Here is a 19172-nt window from a genome sequence, read left to right on the forward strand (position 1 = left end):
GACCCTAGTCTGTATAAAACTTCACTAATCTGTAGGAGAGGGGTACTGTTGACCGACAACCCTACTTCCAGTCTGACCCTAGTCTGTATAATACTTCACTATTCTGTAGGAGAGGGGTACTGTTGACCGACACCCCTACGTCCAGTCTGACCCTAGTCTGTATAATACTTCACTATTCTGTAGGAGAGGGGTACTGTTGACCGACACCTCTACGTCCAGTCTGACCCTAGTCTGTATAATACTTCACTATTCTGTAGGAGAGGGGTACTGTTGACCGACACCCCTACGTCCAGTCTGACCCTAGTCTGTATAAAACTTTACTATTCTGTAGGAGAGGGGTACTGTTGACCGACACCTCTACGTCCAGTCTGACCCTAGTCTGTATAATACTTCACTATTCTGTAGGAGAGGGGCACTGTTGACCGACACCCTTGCTTCCAGTCTGACCCTAGTCTGTATAAAACTTCACTATTCTGTAGGAGAGGGGTACTGTTGGCCGACACCTCTACGTCCAGTCTGACCCTAGTCTGTATAATACTTCACTAATCTGTAGGAGAGGGGTACTGTTGACCGACAACCCTACGTCCAGTCTGACCCTAGTCTGTATAAAACTTCACTATTCTGTAGGAGAGGGGTACTGTTGACCGACACCCCTACGTCCAGTCTGACCCTAGACTGTATAATACTTCACTATTCTGTAGGAGAGGAGTACTGTTGACCAACACATCTACGTCCAGTCTGACCCTAGTCTGTATAATACTTCATTATTCTGTAGGAGAGGGGTACTGTTGACCGACACCTCTACGTCCAGTCTGACCCTAGTCTGTATAAAACTTCACTATTCTGTAGGAGAGGGGTACTGTTGACCGACACCCCTACGTCCAGTCTGACCCTAGTCTGTATAATACTTCACTATTCTGTAGGAGAGGGGTACTGTTGACCGACACCCCTACGTCCAGTCTGACCCTAGTCTGTATAATACTTCACTATTCTGTAGGAGAGAGGTACTGTTGACCGACACCCCTACGTCCAGTCTGACCCTAGTCTGTATAATACTTCACTATTCTGTAGGAGAGGGGTACTGTTGACCGACACCCCTACGTCCAGTCTGACCCTAGTCTGTATAATACTTCATTATTCTGTAGGAGAGGTGTACTGTTGACCGACAACCCTACGTCCAGTCTGACCCTAGTCTGTATAAAACTTCACTATTCTGTAGGAGAGGGGTACTGTTGACCGATAGCCCTACGTCCAGTCTGACCCAAGTCTGTATAAAACTTCACTATTCTGTAGGAGAGGGGTACTGTTGACCGACACCCCTACGTCCAGTCTGACCCTAGTCTGTATAATACTTCACTATTCTGTAGGAGAGGGGTACTGTTGACCGACACCCCTACGTCCAGTCTGACCCTAGTCTGTATAATACTTCACTAATCTGTAGGAGAGGGTTACTGTTGACCGACACCCTTACGTCCAGTCTGACCCTAGTCTGTATAATACTTCACTATTCTGGAGCAGCCTGACCCTAGTCTGGATAAAAGTTCACTACTCTGTAGCAGTCTGACCCTAGTCTGTATAAAACTTCACTATTCTGGAGCAGTCTGACCCTAGTCTGTATAAAACTTCACTATTCTGTAGGAGAGGGGTACTGTTGACCGACAACCCTACGTCCAGTCTGACCCTAGTCTGTATAATACTTCACTATTCTGTAGGAGAGGGGTACTGTTGACCGACACCTCTACGTCCAGTCTGACCCTAGTCTGTATAATACTTCACTATTCTGTAGGAGAGAGGTACTGTTGACCGACACCTCTACGTCCAGTCTGACCCTAGTCTGTATAAAACTTCACTATTCTGTAGGAGAGGGGTAATGTTGACCGACACCCCTACGTCCAGTCTGACCCTAGTCTGTATAAAACTTCACTATTCTGTAGGAGAGGGGTACTGTTGACCGACAACCCTACGTCCAGTCTGACCCTAGTCTGTATAAAACTTCACTATTCTGTAGGAGAGGGGTACTGTTGACCGACACCCCTACGTCCAGTCTGACCCTAGTCTGTATAATACTTCACTAATGTGAAGGAGAGGGTTAATGTTGACCGACACCCTTACGTCCAGTCTGACCCTAGTCTGTATAATACTTCACTATTCTGGAGCAGCCTGACCCTAGTCTGTATAAATGTTCACTACTCTGTAGCAGTCTGACCCTAGTCTGTATAAAACTTCACTATTCTGGAGCAGTCTGACCCTAGTCTGTATAAAACTTCACTAATCTGTAGGAGAGGGGTACTGTTGACCGACAACCCTACTTCCAGTCTGACCCTAGTCTGTATAATACTTCACTATTCTGTAGGAGAGGGGTACTGTTGACCGACACCCCTACGTCCAGTCTGACCCTAGTCTGTATAATACTTCACTATTCTGTAGGAGAGGGGTACTGTTGACCGACACCCCTACGTCCAGTCTGACCCTAGTCTGTATAATACTTCACTATTCTGTAGGAGAGGGGTACTGTTGACCGACACCCCTACGTCCAGTCTGACCCTAGTCTGTATAAAACTTCACTATTCTGTAGGAGAGGGGTACTGTTGACCGACACCTCTACGTCCAGTCTGACCCTAGTCTGTATAATACTTCACTATTCTGTAGGAGAGGGGCACTGTTGACCGACACCCTTGCTTCCAGTCTGACCCTAGTCTGTATAAAACTTCACTATTCTGTAGGAGAGGGGTACTGTTGGCCGACACCTCTACGTCCAGTCTGACCCTAGTCTGTATAATACTTCACTATTCTGTAGGAGTGGGGTACTGTTGACCGACACCCCTACATCCAGTCTGACCCTATTCTGTAGGAGAGGGGTATTGTTGACCGACACCCTTACGTCCAGTGTGACCCTAGTCTGTATAAAACTTCACTGTTTTGTAGCAGTCTGACCCTAGTATGTATAAAACTTCACTATTCTGTAGGAGAGGGGTACTGTTGACCGACACCCCTACGTCCAGTCTGACCCTAGTCTGTATAAAACTTCACTATTCTGTAGGAGAGGGGTACTGTTGACCGACACCCCTACGTCCAGTCTGACCCTAGTCTGTATAATACTTCACTATTCTGTAGGAGAGGGGTATTGTTGACCGACACCCCTACTTCCAGTCTGACCCTAGTCTGTATAATACTTCACTATTCTGTAGGAGAGAGGTACTGTTGACCGACACCTCTACGTCCAGTCTGACCCTAGACTGTATAATACTTCACTAATCTGTAGGAGAGGGGTATTGTTGACCGACACCCCTACTTCCAGTCTGACCCTAGTCTGTATAATACTTCACTATTCTGTAGGAGAGGGGTACTGTTGACCGACACCTCTACGTCCAGTCTGACCCTAGTCTGTATAATACTTCACTATTCTGTAGGAGAGGGGTACTGTTGACCGACACCCCTACGTCCAGTCTGACCCTAGTCTGTATAATACTTCACTATTCTGGAGCAGCCTGACCCTAGTCTGTATAAAAACTTCACTAATCTGTAGGAGAGGGGTACTGTTGACCGACACCCCTACGTGCAGTCTGACCCTAGTCTGTATAATACTTCACTATTCTGGAGCAGCCTGACCCTAGTCTGTATAAAAGTTCACTAATCTGTAGGAGAGGGGTACTGTTGACCGACACCTCTACGTCCAGTCTGACCCTAGACTGTATAATACTTCACTATTCTGTAGGAGAGGGGTACTGTTGACTAACACCCTTACGTCCAGTCTGACCCAAGTCTGTTTAAAACTTCACTGTTTTGTAGCAGTCTGACCCTAGTATGTATAAAACTTTACTGTTTTGTAGCAGTCTGACCCTAGTATGTATAAAACTTCACTAATCTGTAGGAGAGGGGTACTGTTGACCGACACCCTTACGTCCAGTCTGACCCTAGTCTGTATAAAACTTCACTGTTTTGTAGCAGTCTGACCCTAGTATGTATAAAACTTCACTAATCTGTAGGAGAGGGGTACTGTTGACCGACAACCCTACGTCCAGTCTGACCCTAGTCTGTATAAAACTTCACTATTCTGTAGGAGAGGGGTACTGTTGACCGACACCTCTACGTCCAGTCTGACCCTAGACTGTATAATATTTCACTATTCTGTAGGAGAGGGGTACTGTTGACCTACACCCGTACGTCCAGTCTGACCCTAGTCTGTATAATACTTCACTATTCTGTAGGAGAGGGGTACTGTTGACCGACACCCCTACGTCCAGTCTGACCCTAGTCTGTATAATACTTCACTATTCTGTAGGAGAGGGGTACTGTTGACCGACACCCCTACGTCCAGTCTGACCCTAGTCTGTATAATACTTCACTATTCTGTAGGAGAGGGGTACTGTTGACCGACACCCCTACGTCCAGTCTGACCCTAGTCTGTATAAAACTTCACTATTCTGTAGGAGAGGGGTATTGTTGGCCGACACTCCTACATCCAGGCTGACCAGAGCTTGGCCTTACACTGTCTCCTGCCCAGCGACCAGTACAGAACTGGCTAACTGTACTTTGGAGGAGAACCTGAATGCTGATGACTGCCCACCATCCAGCTATGTGTCTGTATCCTGTACCTCAGAGATTGACCCTTCCACAGGTAGAGTTATTACACTTTACAGGTTGTTTAATCAAACTTTTTAACCACTTAGATAACACTTGGATTGGTGTCCCTAAACAATTTGATTGGTTGATAGTTTCCCAACCATTAAAGTAATAGTTTCCATCCATTTAGATTGGTTATTAATTTCTGTAAGTTGGTTGGTTAATAGTTCAACATAATTTGATTGGTTTACATTTTCACATAATTTCATTGGTTGATATTTACACATATTGTGATTGGTTAAAAGTTTATTTATCTCATAACTAGTCTGCCCAGCCATGTCAGAAATATCATAAGACACATGTGTAATAAAACTACTATGACATCACAGGTAGTTGCATAATTGTCTCAGTCGACGGATATGTCACATCCGAGCCAGATTTCTACTGTTTTATCTAGAGATGATATTAAAAGTAAAAGTTATGTGATAAATAAAATCTTACACTTGTGACAGTGTAATATGAAATTTTATCAAACTCATTAAATAATTTGATATGCTACAAGCCTAAAAGTTTGTGATATATCAAATTATTGAACTCATGTAAGAACCTCTATTTTTCATTGGTTTTTATGCAGAGTTGATTGGTTAACAGTTCTTTATTTGATTCCTTTTACTATATATATGCAGCACATCACACAGAGGTTGTATGTCCAGATAGTTCTGTGACTATTCAGTGTGCTGGTGGGCTGGAGATCGTGGGTGCTACCTACGGCCGAACCAATCGTCAAACATGTCCTGCTAGTGGCAGCATGAGAAACATCAAATGTAAAGTGAATGGAGCACAGGATTTAGTCAAGGAAATCTGTAATGGCCGACAGAAGTGTGACTTACATGATGTTATGGAACTATTTTCTGATTTAACAGACCGCTGTGAAGGAACGACAAAGTACTTGACTGTCTATTATAACTGTGGTAAGCCTGGTAACACTGAAATATTTGTTGTCAATTTCACATGATTTATTTGGTAACTAATTTTTACTGTAAACCATTTAGTTTCTAAGATATGTTTAGTACACACCTATTGACTGATCGTTTAAAACTCATTGTGAGTAGAACCAACTGATGTGACTGTTATAGCCTAATGTCTGCTTATTTATCATGATAGGTATTGATGTCCAGTTGGTGGATGGAGATGGTGACAACGAAGGTCGTGTAGAGGTCATTATTGATGGACAGCGTGGCACAGTCTGTGATGACAACTGGTCTGATGTGGATTCCAGTGTTGTCTGTAGGATGCTGGGCTATGATAGGTAACAGAATCATATTACACTTTTATGTATATCTTGTACATGTTTTAGAGTGCATTGAATTGAGGAATTCCTCTCAATAGACTGAGTCAACTGATGCCCATAAATTTCCCTTTTTATCACTTTTCTCTGTATAAACCATCAAATTATAATACCTCATTATAAGCCTCTTAGAAATGATGGGTTATTAGGTAGGAGGGGGGCTTATTAGTGACTGTAGATCTAAACGACTTGATAAAAGGAAAAATACTTATTGCTGAGTGAAGGCCTATTGCTAAATGAAGTCTTATTGCTAAATGAAGTCTTATTGCCAAGTGAAGGTTTATTGCTAAATGAAGGCTTATTGCTAAATGAAGTCTTATTGCCAAGTGAAGTCTTATTGCCAAGTGAAGGCTTATTGCTAAATGAAGGCTTATTGCTAAATGAAGTCTTATTGCTAAATGAAGGCTTATTGCCAAGTGAAGGCTTATTGCTAAATGAAGTCTTATTGCTAAATGAAGGCTTATTGCCAAGTGAAGGCTTATTGCTAAATGAAGGCCTATTGCTTAGTGAAGGCTTATTACTGAGTGAAGGCTTATTGCAGCAGCATATGGTAGCATTTTCATTAATGTAGGTGAATTACTTTGACAGGGGTGGCATAGCTTTAAATGATGCTCACTTTGGAAGAGGTTCAACAGATATACCTATTCTGATGGATGAAGTTGACTGTGACGGTTCCGAGACGTCTCTCCTGAGTTGTAGTCGCGCCCAAGGACATGACTGTGGTCACCATGAAGATGCGGGTGTACGATGTATTACTACACCGAAACCCCCGACCCCAGGAGGAGAGGGAGGGGATGATGATAGTGGTGGTGATGGGACCTATATATTCCCTGGTAAATATACCTTTACAGAATTTAAAATTACAATAAAAGTAATTCAAGGTTTGTACTAGCGGTGTTTCGAGGTACCTGGGTTGGAATTCCAGTCTGGCTGTATATTTTCTGCTCCTACTACATTTGGTGTAATGGTTGTTTATCAGGTCAGTTGCCGGTGACCAGCAAAAAGCTTAATAATTAATTGGTAAAACATTCTGGCTAGAGTTTGGAGGGTCCTGGGTTTTGAATCCTAGTCAGGCTGTACATTTTCTACATTTGGTGTATTGTTTGTTGATTGGGTAAGTTGATGAAAACTCAATTAGTAGAGCATTCTGGCTAGTGTTCGGAGGGTTCAGGGTTCGAATCCTGGCCTGGCTTTGTGTTAATCCACTCATACTACACTGTTTTTCCTTCACAGGATGTGGTAAACGCCCATTAGAGACCATCATCAATGCTCGTAAGAAGCGGGAAACACGTGATGGAGAGAGGGTTTTAGGTGAACCTCCGCGCGTGGAGAAGATCATAGGAGGAAATAACGCTGATTATGGCATGTTTCCTTGGCAAGTTGGAGTCCGACTTATCAACTACGTGGACACCTGGGACAACACTAAGTACCATCAACATTGGTGTGGCGCAACCATTATCAGCGAGTACTGGATACTCAGTGCAGCTCACTGCTTTGATGGGTAAGTTTAACAACACAGCTCACTGCTTTGATGGGTAAGTTTATCATCACAGCTCACTGCTTTGATGGGTAAGTTTATCAACACAGCTCACTGCTTTGATGGGTAAGTTTATCATCACAGCTCACTGCTTTGATGGGTAAGTTTATCAACACAGCTCACTTCTTTGATGGGTAAGTTTATCAACACAGCTCACTGCTTTCAGTACAGCACACTGCTTTGATGGGTAAGTTTATCAACACAGCTCACTGCTTTGATGGGTAAGTTTATCAGTGCAGCTCACTGCTTTGATGGGTATAAGTTTATCAATGCAGCTCTCTGCGTTGATGGGTATGTTTATCATCACAGCTCACTGCTTTGATGGGTAAGTTTATCATCACAGCTCACTGCTTTGATGGGTAAGTTTATCATCACAGCTCACTGCTTTGATGGGTAAGTTTATCAACACAGCTCACTGCTTTGATGGGTAAGTTTATCATTACAGCTCACTGCTTTGATGGGTAAGTTTATCATCACAGCTCACTGCTTTGATGGGTAAGTTTATCAACACAGCTCACTGCTTTGATGGGTAAGTTTATCAGTGCAGCTCACTGCTTTGATGGGTATAAGTTTATCAATGCAGCTCAACTGCTTTGATGGGTAAGTTTATCAATGCAGCTCACTTCTTTGATGGGTAAGTTTATCAACACAGCTCATGACTGCTTTCAGTACAGCACACTGCTTTGATGGGTAAGTTTATCAACACAGCTCACTGCTTTGATGGGTAAGTTTATCAGTGCAGCTCACTGCTTTGATGGGTATAAGTTTATCAATGCAGCTCTCTGCGTTGATGGGTATGTTTATCATCACAGCTCACTGCTTTGATGGGTAAGTTTATCATCACAGCTCACTGCTTTGATGGCTTTATGGGTAAGTTTATCAACACAGCTCACTGTTTTGATGGGTAAGTTTATCTTTATCAACACAGCTCACTGTTTTGATGGGTAAGTTTATCATCACAACTCACTGCTTTGATGGGTAAGTTTATCTTTATCAACACAGCTCACTGTTTTGATGGGTAAGTTTATCATCACAACTCACTGCTTTGATGGGTAAGTTTATCTTTAAGGGTAAGTTTATCTTTATCAACACAGCTCACTGCTTTGATGGGTAAGTTTATCAACACAGCTCACTGCTTTCAGTACAGCACACTGCTTTGATGGGTAAGTTTATCAACACAGCTCACTGCTTTGATGGGTAAGTTTATCATCACAGCTCACTGCTTTGATTGGTAAATTTATCATCACAGCTCACTGCTTTGATGGGTAAGTTTATCATCACAGCTCACTGCTTTGATGGGTAAGTTTATCATCACAGCTCACTGCTTTGATGGGTAAGTTTATCATCACAGCTCACTGCTTTGATGGGTAAGTTTATCATCACAGCTCACTGCTTTAATGGGTAAGTTTATCATCACAGCTCACTGCTTTGATGGGTAAGTTTATCATCACAGCTCACTGCTTTGATGGGTAAGTTTATCAACACAGCTCACTGCTTTGATGTGTAAGTTTATCATTACAACTCACTGCTTTGATTTGATCACAGCTCACTGCATGGGTAAGTTTATCATCACAGCTCACTGCTTTGATGGGTAAGTTTATCATCACAGCTCACTGCTTTGATGGGTAAGTTTATCATCACAGCTCACTGCTTTGATGGGCAAGTTTATCATCACAGCTCACTGCTTTGATGGGTAAGTTTATCATCACAGCTCACTGCTTTGATGGGCAAGTTTATCATCACAGCTCACTGCTTTGATGGGTAAGTTTATCATCACAGCTCACTGCTTTGATGGGTAAGTTTATCATCACAGCTCACTGCTTTGATGGGTAAGTCTATCATCACAGCTCACTGCTTTGATGGGTAAGTTTATCATCACAGCTCACTGCTTTGATGGGTAAGTTTATCATTATCAACACAGCTCACTGCTTTGATGGGTAAGTTTATCATCACAGCTCACTGCTTTGATAGGCAAGTTTATCTTTATCAACACAGCTCACTGCTTTGATGGGTAAGTTTATCATCACAGCTCACTGCTTTGATAGGTAAGTTTATCATCACAACTCACTGCTTTGATAGGCAAGTTTATCTTTATCAACACAGCTCACTGCTTTGATGGGTAAGTTTATCATTATCAACACAGCTCACTGCTTTGATGGGTAAGTTTATCATCACAGCTCACTGCTTTGATGGGTAAGTTTATCAGTACAGCTCACTGCTTTGATGGGTAAGTTTATCATCACAGCTCACTGCTTTGATAGGCAAGTTTATCTTTATCAACACAGCTCACTGCTTTGATGGGTAAGTTTATCATCACAGCTCGCTGCTATGATGGGTAAGTTTATCATCACAACTCACTGCTTTAAAATCCCACGAAAATTAATGATTTCACAGTGTATCATTGCCAACTTTATACTGTAGACTTGTAAATTGAAGTGAAGCTTTTGAAATTTGACAAAATATTCAGAAAAAAAATGTACATTTTAGGGACGAAAGAAAGTGCACCTAAGAAGTGATATGTTGATAGGTGTGGTTTATGGGTGTCATTGATTAGACTAGGTAATATAACTGATGTATTATAAACTGAATAAGGCTAAACTATGGTATTCAAGTACCCAGGTAATATTACTGATGTATTATAAACTGAATAAGGCTAACTATGGTATCAAGTACCTAGGTAATATTACTGATGTATTATAAACTGAATAAGGCTAACTATGGTATAAAGTACCCAGGTATATTACTGATGTATTATAAACTGAATAAGGCTAACTATGGTTATCAAGTACCCAGCTGGTAATATTAACGATGTATTATAAACTGAATAAGGCTAACTATGGTATCAAGTACCCTAGGTAATATTACTGAATGTATTATAAACTGAATAAGGCTAACTATGGTATCAAGTACCCAGGTAATATTACTGATGTATTATAAACTGAATAAGGTTAACTATGGTATCAAGTACCCAGGTAATATTACTGATGTATTATAAACTGAATAAGGCTAACTATGGTATCAAGTACCTAGGTAATATAACTGATGTATTATAAACTGAATAAGGCTAACTATGGTATCAAGTACCTAGGTAATATTACTGATGTATTATAAACTGAATAAGGCTAACTATGGTATCAAGTACCCAGGTAATATTACTGATGTATTATAAACTGAATAAGGCTAACTATGGTATCAAGTACCCAGGTAATATTACTGATGTATTATAAACTGAATAAGGCTAACTATGGTATCAAGTACCTAGGTAATATTACTGATGTATTATAAACTGAATAAGGCTAACTATGGTATCAAGTACCTAGGTAATATTATTACTGATGTATTATAAACTGAATAAGGCTAACTATGGTATCAAGTACCTAGGTAATATTACTGATGTATTATAAACTGAATAAGGCTAACTATGGTATCAAGTACCCAGGTAATATTACTGATGTATTATAAACTGAATAAGGTTAACTATGGTATCAAGTACCCAGGTAATATTACTGATGTATTATAAACTGAATAAGGCTAACTATGGTATCAAGTACCAGGTAATATTACTGATGTATTATAAACTGAATAAGGCTAACTATGGTATCAAGTACCTAGGTAATATTACTGATGTATTATAAACTGAATAAGGCTAACTATGGTATCAAGTACCTAGGTAATATTACTGATGTATTATAAACTGAATAAGGTTAACTATGGTATCAAGTACCTAGGTAATATTACTGATGTATTATAAACTGAATAAGGCTAACTATGGTATCAAGTACCCAGGTAATATTACTGATGTATTATAAACTGAATAAGGCTAACTATGGTATCAAGTACCCCAGGTAATATTACTGATGTATTATAAACTGAATAAGGCTAACTATGGTATCAAGTACCTAGGTAATATTACTGATGTATTATAAACTGAATAAGGCTAACTATGGTATCAAGTACCTAGGTAATATTACTGATGTATTATAAACTGAATAAGGCTAACTATGGTATCAAGTACCTAGGTAATATTACTGATGTATTATAAACTGAATAAGGCTAACTATGGTATCAAGTACCTAGGTAATATTACTGATGTTTGACTATAAACTGAATAAGGCTAACTATGGTATCAAGTACCCAGGTAATATTACTGATGTATTATAAACTGAATAAGGCTAACTATGGTATCAAGTACCCAGGTAATATTACTGATGTATTATAAACTGAATAAGGCTAACTATGGTATCAAGTACCCAGGTAATATTACTGATGTATTATAAACTGAATAAGGTTAACTATGGTATCAAGTACCTAGTTAATATTACTAAATGTATTATAAACTGAATAAGGCTAACTATGGTATTAAGTACCCAGGTAATATTACTAAATGTATTATAAACTGAATAAGGCTAACTATGGTATCAAGTACCCAGGTAATATTACTGATGTATTATAAACTGAATAAGGCTAACTATGGTATCAAGTACCTAGTTAATATTACTAATGTATTATAAACTGAATAAGGCTAACTATGGTATCAAGTACCCAGGTAATATTACTGATGTATTATAAACTGAATAAGGTTAACTATGGTATCAAGTACCCAGGTAATATTACTAAATGTATTATAAACTGAATAAGGCTAACTATGGTATCAAGTACCCAGGTAATATTACTGATGTATTATAAACTGAATAAGGCTAACTATGGTATCAAGTACCCAGCTGGTAATATTACTGATGTATTATAAACTGAATAAGGTTAACTATGGTATCAAGTACCTAGGTAATATTACTGATGTATTATAAACTGAATAAGGCTAACTATGGTATCAAGTACCCAGGTAATATTACTGATGTATTATAAACTGAATAAGGCTAACTATGGTATCAAGTACCCAGGTAATATTACTGATGTATTATAAACTGAATAAGGCTAACTATGGTATCAAGTACCCAGGTAATATTACTGATGTATTATAAACTGAATAAGGCTAACTATGGTATCAAGTACCCAGGTAATATTACTGATGTATTATAAACTGAATAAGGTTAACTATGGTATCAAGTACCTAGGTAATATTACTGATGTATTATAAACTGAATAAGGCTGACTATGGTATCAAGTACCCAGGTAATATTACTGATGTATTATAAACTGAATAAGGTTAACTATGGTATCAAGTACCCAGGTAATATTACTAAATGTATTATAAACTGAATAAGGCTAACTATGGTATCGAGTACCTAGGTAATATTACTGATGTATTATAAACTGAATAAGGCTAACTATGGTATCAAGTACCCAGGTGATATTACTGATGTATTATAAACTGAATAAGGCTAACTATGGTATCAAGTACCCAGGTAATATTACAGGTAAATGTATTATAAACTGAATATGACTAACTATAGTATCAAGTTACCAGGTAATGTTACTGATGTTACATAAACTGAATAAATTGATGTGTATTGTGTTTACCTACCCAGAGGTCACCTACAACAATGATATTGCACTCCTAAAGATAAAGACAAAGAATGGCCGTGGTATTGTGTTTAATGACTTTATCCAGCCTGCCTGTCTGCCTACAAGTAACACTGAGTATACTACTGGCAAAAGATGTCATATATCAGGCTGGGGCAAAACCGAACAGGGTAAGGAGCAGTATCATTTCATATTTTAGGCACCCCTCCCATGTTTTTGATATTCTCATTTTAGGCACCCCTCCCATGTTTTTGATATTCTCATTTTAGGCACCCCTCCCATGTTTTTGATATTCTCATTTTAGGCACCCCTCCCATGTTTTTGATATTCTCATTTTAGGCACCCCTCCCATGTTTTTGATATTCTCATTTTAGGCACCCCTCCCATGTTTTTGATATTCCCATTTAAGGCATCCTCTCATGTTTTTGATATTCCCATTTTAGGCACCCTTCACATGTTTATAATACACATGTATTCACATTTAAGGCACCCCTAAAAAACACCCCTTGCATATTTTTGATATTTGAATTTTAGACACTCCTCGTATATTTTTGATATTCACATTTTAGGCACCCCTCAAATGTTTGTGATATTCACATGTTTTTGATATTCCCATTTTAGGCACCCGTCTTATGTTTTTGATATTCCCATTTTAGGCACCCCTCCCATGTTTTTGATATTATCATTTTAGGCATTCTTCACATGTTTATAATTCACATGTTTTCACATTTAAGGCAACCCAAAAAGACACCCCTTGCATATTTTTGATATTCAAATTTTAGACACTCCTCACATGTTTTTGATATTCCCATTTTAAGCACCCCTAACATGTTTGTGATATTCACATTTTAGGCACTCCTCACATGTTTGTGATATTCACATTTTAGGCACCCTTCACCTGTTTTTGATATTCCCATTTTAGGCATCCCTCACATGTTGATAATATTCTCACTTTAGGCACCCTTCCCATGTTTATAATTCACATGTATTCACATTTAAGGCACCTCTAAAAGGCACCCTTTGCATATAATTGATATTAAAATTTTAAGCACTCCTCACATGTTTGTGATATTCACATTTTAGGCACCCCTTACATGTTTGTGATATTCCCATTTTAAGCACCCCTCACATGTTGATAATATTCCCGTTTTAGGAACCCCTCACATGTTTATAATATTCACATTTAAGGCACCTCTAAAGGAACCCCTTGTATATTTTTGATATTCGAAATATTCACATGTTTGTGATATTCCAATTTTAAGCACCCCTCACATGTTTGTGATATTCACATGTTTTTGATATTACCATTTTAGGTACCCCTCACATGTTGATGATATTCACATTTTAGGCACCCCTCACATGTTTGTGATATTCACATGTTTTTGATATTACCATTTTAGGCAACCCTTATATGTTTGTGATATTCACATTTTAGGCGCCCTTCACATGTTTGTGATATTACCATTTTAGGCACCTTGTTGTGTTTGTGATATTATCATTTTAGGCACCCTTCCCATGTTTGTGATATTTACATGTTTTTGCTATTGCCATTTAAGGCACCCCTCCCATGTTTGTGATATTCATATGTTTTTGATATTGCCATTTTAGGCACCCCTCCCATGTTTGTGGTATTCACATGTTTTTGATATTGCCATTTTAGGCACCCCTCCCATGTTTGTGATATTCACATGTTTTTGATATTGCCATTTTAGGCACTCCCCACATGTTTGTGATATTCGCATGTTTTTGATATTGCCATTTTAGGCACCCCTCCCATGTTTGTGATATTCACATGTTTTTGATATTGCCATTTTAGGCACTCCCCACATGTTTTGTGATATTCGCATGTTTTTGATATTGCCATTTTAGGCACCCCTCCCATGTTTGTGATATTCACATGTTTTTGATATTGCCATTTTAGGCACCCCTCCCATGTTTGTGATATTCACATGTTTTTGATATTGCCATTTTAGGCACCCCTCCCATGTTTGTGATATTCACATGTTTTTGATATTGCCATTTTAAGCACCCCTCAGATGTTTGTGATATTTACATGTTTTTGATATTACCATTTTAGGCACCCCTCACATGTTTGTGACATTCACATGTTTTTGATATTGCCATTTTAGGCACCCCTCACATGTTTGTGACATTCACATGTTTTTGATACTGCCATTTTAGGCACCCCTCCCATGTTTGTGATATTCACATGTTTTTGATATTGCCATTTTAGGCACCCCTCCCATGTTTGTGATATTCACATGTTTTTGACATTACCATTTTAGGTACCCCTCACATGCTGAAGCAGGCCATCGCGCCCCTGATCAGCCAACACCAGTGTATACGTCTTTACAGTAAATCTCAGATCACTGATGCCATGCTGTGTGCCGGTCTGGTGGCCGGCGGTGTGGACACGTGTCAGGGAGATAGTGGAGGGCCACTCGTCTGTGAGGAAACTACAGGTACTGTTTATCAACAGTTTGCTTTAAAACAAAAATGGTAATGTATATTCAAAATTAGTTAGGATATCTTTATCAAATGCTGAATAAGTCTATTTCAAATGTTGAGAAAAAGTGTGTCAGCTTCTTTCCTAAAAGGACTACATATATAGCATAAATTTTGAAGTAAGTCTAGTATTTTGGGACAATAAGTCATAGTTTTATATCTCAATATGCCTTGATTTGTCAATATTTTTGTCAACAGGAGTCTACACCTTGTATGGAGCCACGTCTTGGGGAGCCGGATGTGGTCAGGCCAACGCCCCAGGAGTTTATACACATATCAAACACTTCCTGCCATGGATACGGGATAAACTTAAGACACATAGTTAACATGATAGGGTATCAACTTAAGACACATAGTAAACTTGATAGGGGATAAACTTTAGACACATAGTTAACATGGTAGGGGATAAACTGAAGACACATAGTTAACATGAAAGGGTATAAACTTAAGACACATAGTTAACCTGATAGGGTATAAACTTAAGACACATAGTTAACATGATGGTGATAAACTTATTAAGACACATAGTTAACATGATACGGGATAAACTTAAGACACATAGTTGACATGATAGGGGATAAACTTAAGACACATAGTTAACATGAAAGGGTATAAACAAACTTAAGACACATAGTTAACATGATAGGGTATAAACTTAAGACACATAGTTAACATGAAAGGGTATAAACAAACTTAAGACACATAGTTAACATGATAGGGGATAAACTTAAGACACATAGTTAACAAGAGAGAGGATAAACTTAAGACACATAGTTAACATGATAGGGTATAAACTTAAGACACATAGTTAACATGATAGGTGATAAACTTAAGACACATAGTTAACATGATACGGGATAAACTTAAGACACATAGTTAACATGATAGGGGATAAACTTAAGACACATAGTTTTAACATGAAAGGGTATAAACAAACTTAAGACACATAGTTAACATGATAGGGTATAAACTTAAGACACATACTTAACATGATATGGGATAAACTTAAGACACATATTAAACATGATAGGGTATCAACTTAAGACACATAGTTAACATGATAGGAGATAAACTTAAGACACATAGATAACATGATAGGAGATAAACTTAAGACACATAGATAACATGATACGGGATAAACTTAAGACACATAGTTAACAAGATATGGGATAAACTTAAGACACATAGTTAACATGATAGGGTATAAACTTAAGACACATAGTTGACAGAATACAGAATATACTAGGACATAAAGTTAACATGATATAGCTAACATATGATTCGGGATAAACTTAAGACACACAGTTAACATGATAGGGTATAAACTTAAGACACATAGTTGACAGAATACAGAATATACTAAGACACAAAGCTAACATGATATATCTAACATGATAGCTAGGGGATAAACTTATGACACATAGCTGAAGTGATGCAAATAATATTATAGGTAATGAGTTAATTATCCCAATTTAAATGGGGTAAAACTACTATGTGATAAGCGGTCAATTCTTTGCATGTGTCATAAGAGTTTGACAACTCCATGCATAATCCATGACCAGAACATTATATGACAGTTATGGTAGATTGTAAATGGCATTTTAAATTTTGGCCATGCATTTTTTCTGGAACTTTCATTAATGACATTTAGTGTCTAGGGCATGTTATTTTTGTTCTTATGCTGTTATGGAACATGATACAGGAAAAACACTTCACAATGGAAATAAAATTTTATATTTTGATTTGTTGTTTGTTACTTTTATGATGACCCATAGTCATTGTGCTTCATTCGCCATCATATGTTGTCTGTTTAATATGTCAAATGATATCATTTAAAAAGGAGTGAAGTCTGAATGGGGAATTTTGCTGTAAAATGCTACTCCTTCTGTCAGTCTGTGGGGATATTGATTTCCAAAGTCTGGGCAATAACCTTTATATGTCCATCCTCAATACTTAATGGGTTCCGATCACTTACAATCTCTACACCCCTGGACTATCTCATAGTAAAATTGAAGGCAGCTCAGCGGAAAACATTTGACCAATCACAGGCCAGCAAAGATTTCCTTTGAAGAGTACAGAGAGAGTGACGTCTGAGATCAAAGCCACACAGTGTATCCTTATACAGCTCTTTTGATGTACTTTAAAGGACTCAGTTACCTGTTCTGTTGCCTCCAGTTTTACTATGAAATAGTTCAAGGGTGTAGAGATCGTAAGTGATTGGTACCTCTGGATTATCGAGTAAGTTATATGTCATACCGGTTAATTAAAAGAGGTGATCCTTAACGTATCCACACTGGTGACTATTTGTATGCTTGTGTATGTAGGTGTACATTACTAAATTGATCAAAAGTCTGTATGCGTCATGGTCGACCTAATATATTATTGTTAACTTATAAATTATTACGTAGCTTGTATATTTAAAAAAAATGTGTGAAAAAATCTATGTAAACTTTCTTGAAAAAAATTCACCAGGTTTGGAACATAATGATATCCTGACATAACTAGTGTCTATAGCAGGTCAGCGTTTGTTTGATTTTACAAAGCATACACAGTGAGTCCTTTCTGACCTTAGCATACTAATTATACATGACACAAAAATGGCATAAAGAAAGGTATTTCAGTAATCAAAACTGATCCTTTTATCGTATGTACATTAGAAAAAAAGTTTATAGTTTTCACAACATATTTCTGTTTCCAAATTGAACCATACAGATGCTATATGTTTACTACAAGTGTCTATAGCAGCTAAGTATTCTCTTTAAATCGTTATTGGCCTTTTATTAATGCGGGTGTTTTACCCCAAATATACGGTGTAGTGGTTGATTTTTTTCTGCTCAAAGCCATGCAGCCTTTGTTTCCCAATTTTTCTAATATTATTATTGTAGCTGATTGAAATGCCTTCCAAATATGTTATATTATTATTATTCATATGTGTCATATTTAAAAAAACTACCGGTATAAACCACAATATGCACGCCAAGGTTCGCAAGTCAAACCGAAGACGATCTATCACAGAGTTCGCTTTGAGAGGTTCAAAACCATACATTTGCTAGAAGTTGGAACCACAAAGATTTATTTTAACTACTGCCATTACCACATTCCAGTAGTAGAATTTATCATTTTTTTTTAAATGAGTTTCTCTTGAACTTAACTCACAGGATCTGACATTTAGTTAAGCATTAAACAGTATAAATATCCCTTCCACAAATTTTTGGCCTCTTGGCCATTTTCAGTTACATAGAAACACAAGAAAAGCTAAGTGAAATCGATCTTGAACGTTTTGATATGGCCAAGAGGCCGAAAATACATTTAGTTAAGTGTATATCAATTTGAACCCACCAGAGTCCCAATAGACCATTTTTAGACGTTTTGTGAAAATTTATTCTGCTCTTAATCGACTGAGCCAAAAAAGCATGCCCCGTCAGCTAAGTGACAGAGACTGTATATGTAACACTGAACAAACCACACCGACCCGCTCCATTTACACAAGTATGGAAGGTTTTACTGCAACATTTACTACTCAATGGTGGATGTAGAACCATGCAATGCAAGAGTTCAAGTGACAAGTCGAAGTGAGTGACGGTCAAGAAGAAAAAAGAAAACTTGTCTCATTGCCACATGCATTTACCGATTATCTCCATGTTCTTGTGTATGTTTTGTGCCCTTTTTGGTCCCCAAATATGTCAGATTTCAACTACGACACAGTTACTAGAGGTTGTAGAAATAGTCACAAAATTA

At 38.3% G+C, this 19172-nt stretch overlaps 1 protein-coding gene across 1 annotated transcript in view; it reads left to right on the forward strand.

Moving 5' to 3' along the window:
- Nucleotides 1-17176, forward strand: part of LOC138324313 (uncharacterized) — an 89304-nt gene extending 72128 nt beyond the window's left edge. The window contains 8 exon segments of the mRNA XM_069269390.1: nt 4357-4618; nt 5250-5534; nt 5728-5872; nt 6500-6744; nt 7145-7414; nt 12860-13099; nt 15215-15391; nt 15633-17176. Coding sequence (XP_069125491.1) covers nt 4357-4618; nt 5250-5534; nt 5728-5872; nt 6500-6744; nt 7145-7414; nt 12860-13099; nt 15215-15391; nt 15633-15760 — 1752 coding nt within the window. The 3' untranslated portion in view covers nt 15761-17176.
- Nucleotides 17177-19172: the final 1996 nt, after the last annotated feature.

This window comes from Argopecten irradians, chromosome 5 (genome assembly GCF_041381155.1).
Source record: "Argopecten irradians isolate NY chromosome 5, Ai_NY, whole genome shotgun sequence".
Lineage (NCBI taxonomy): Eukaryota > Metazoa > Mollusca > Bivalvia > Pectinida > Pectinidae > Argopecten > Argopecten irradians.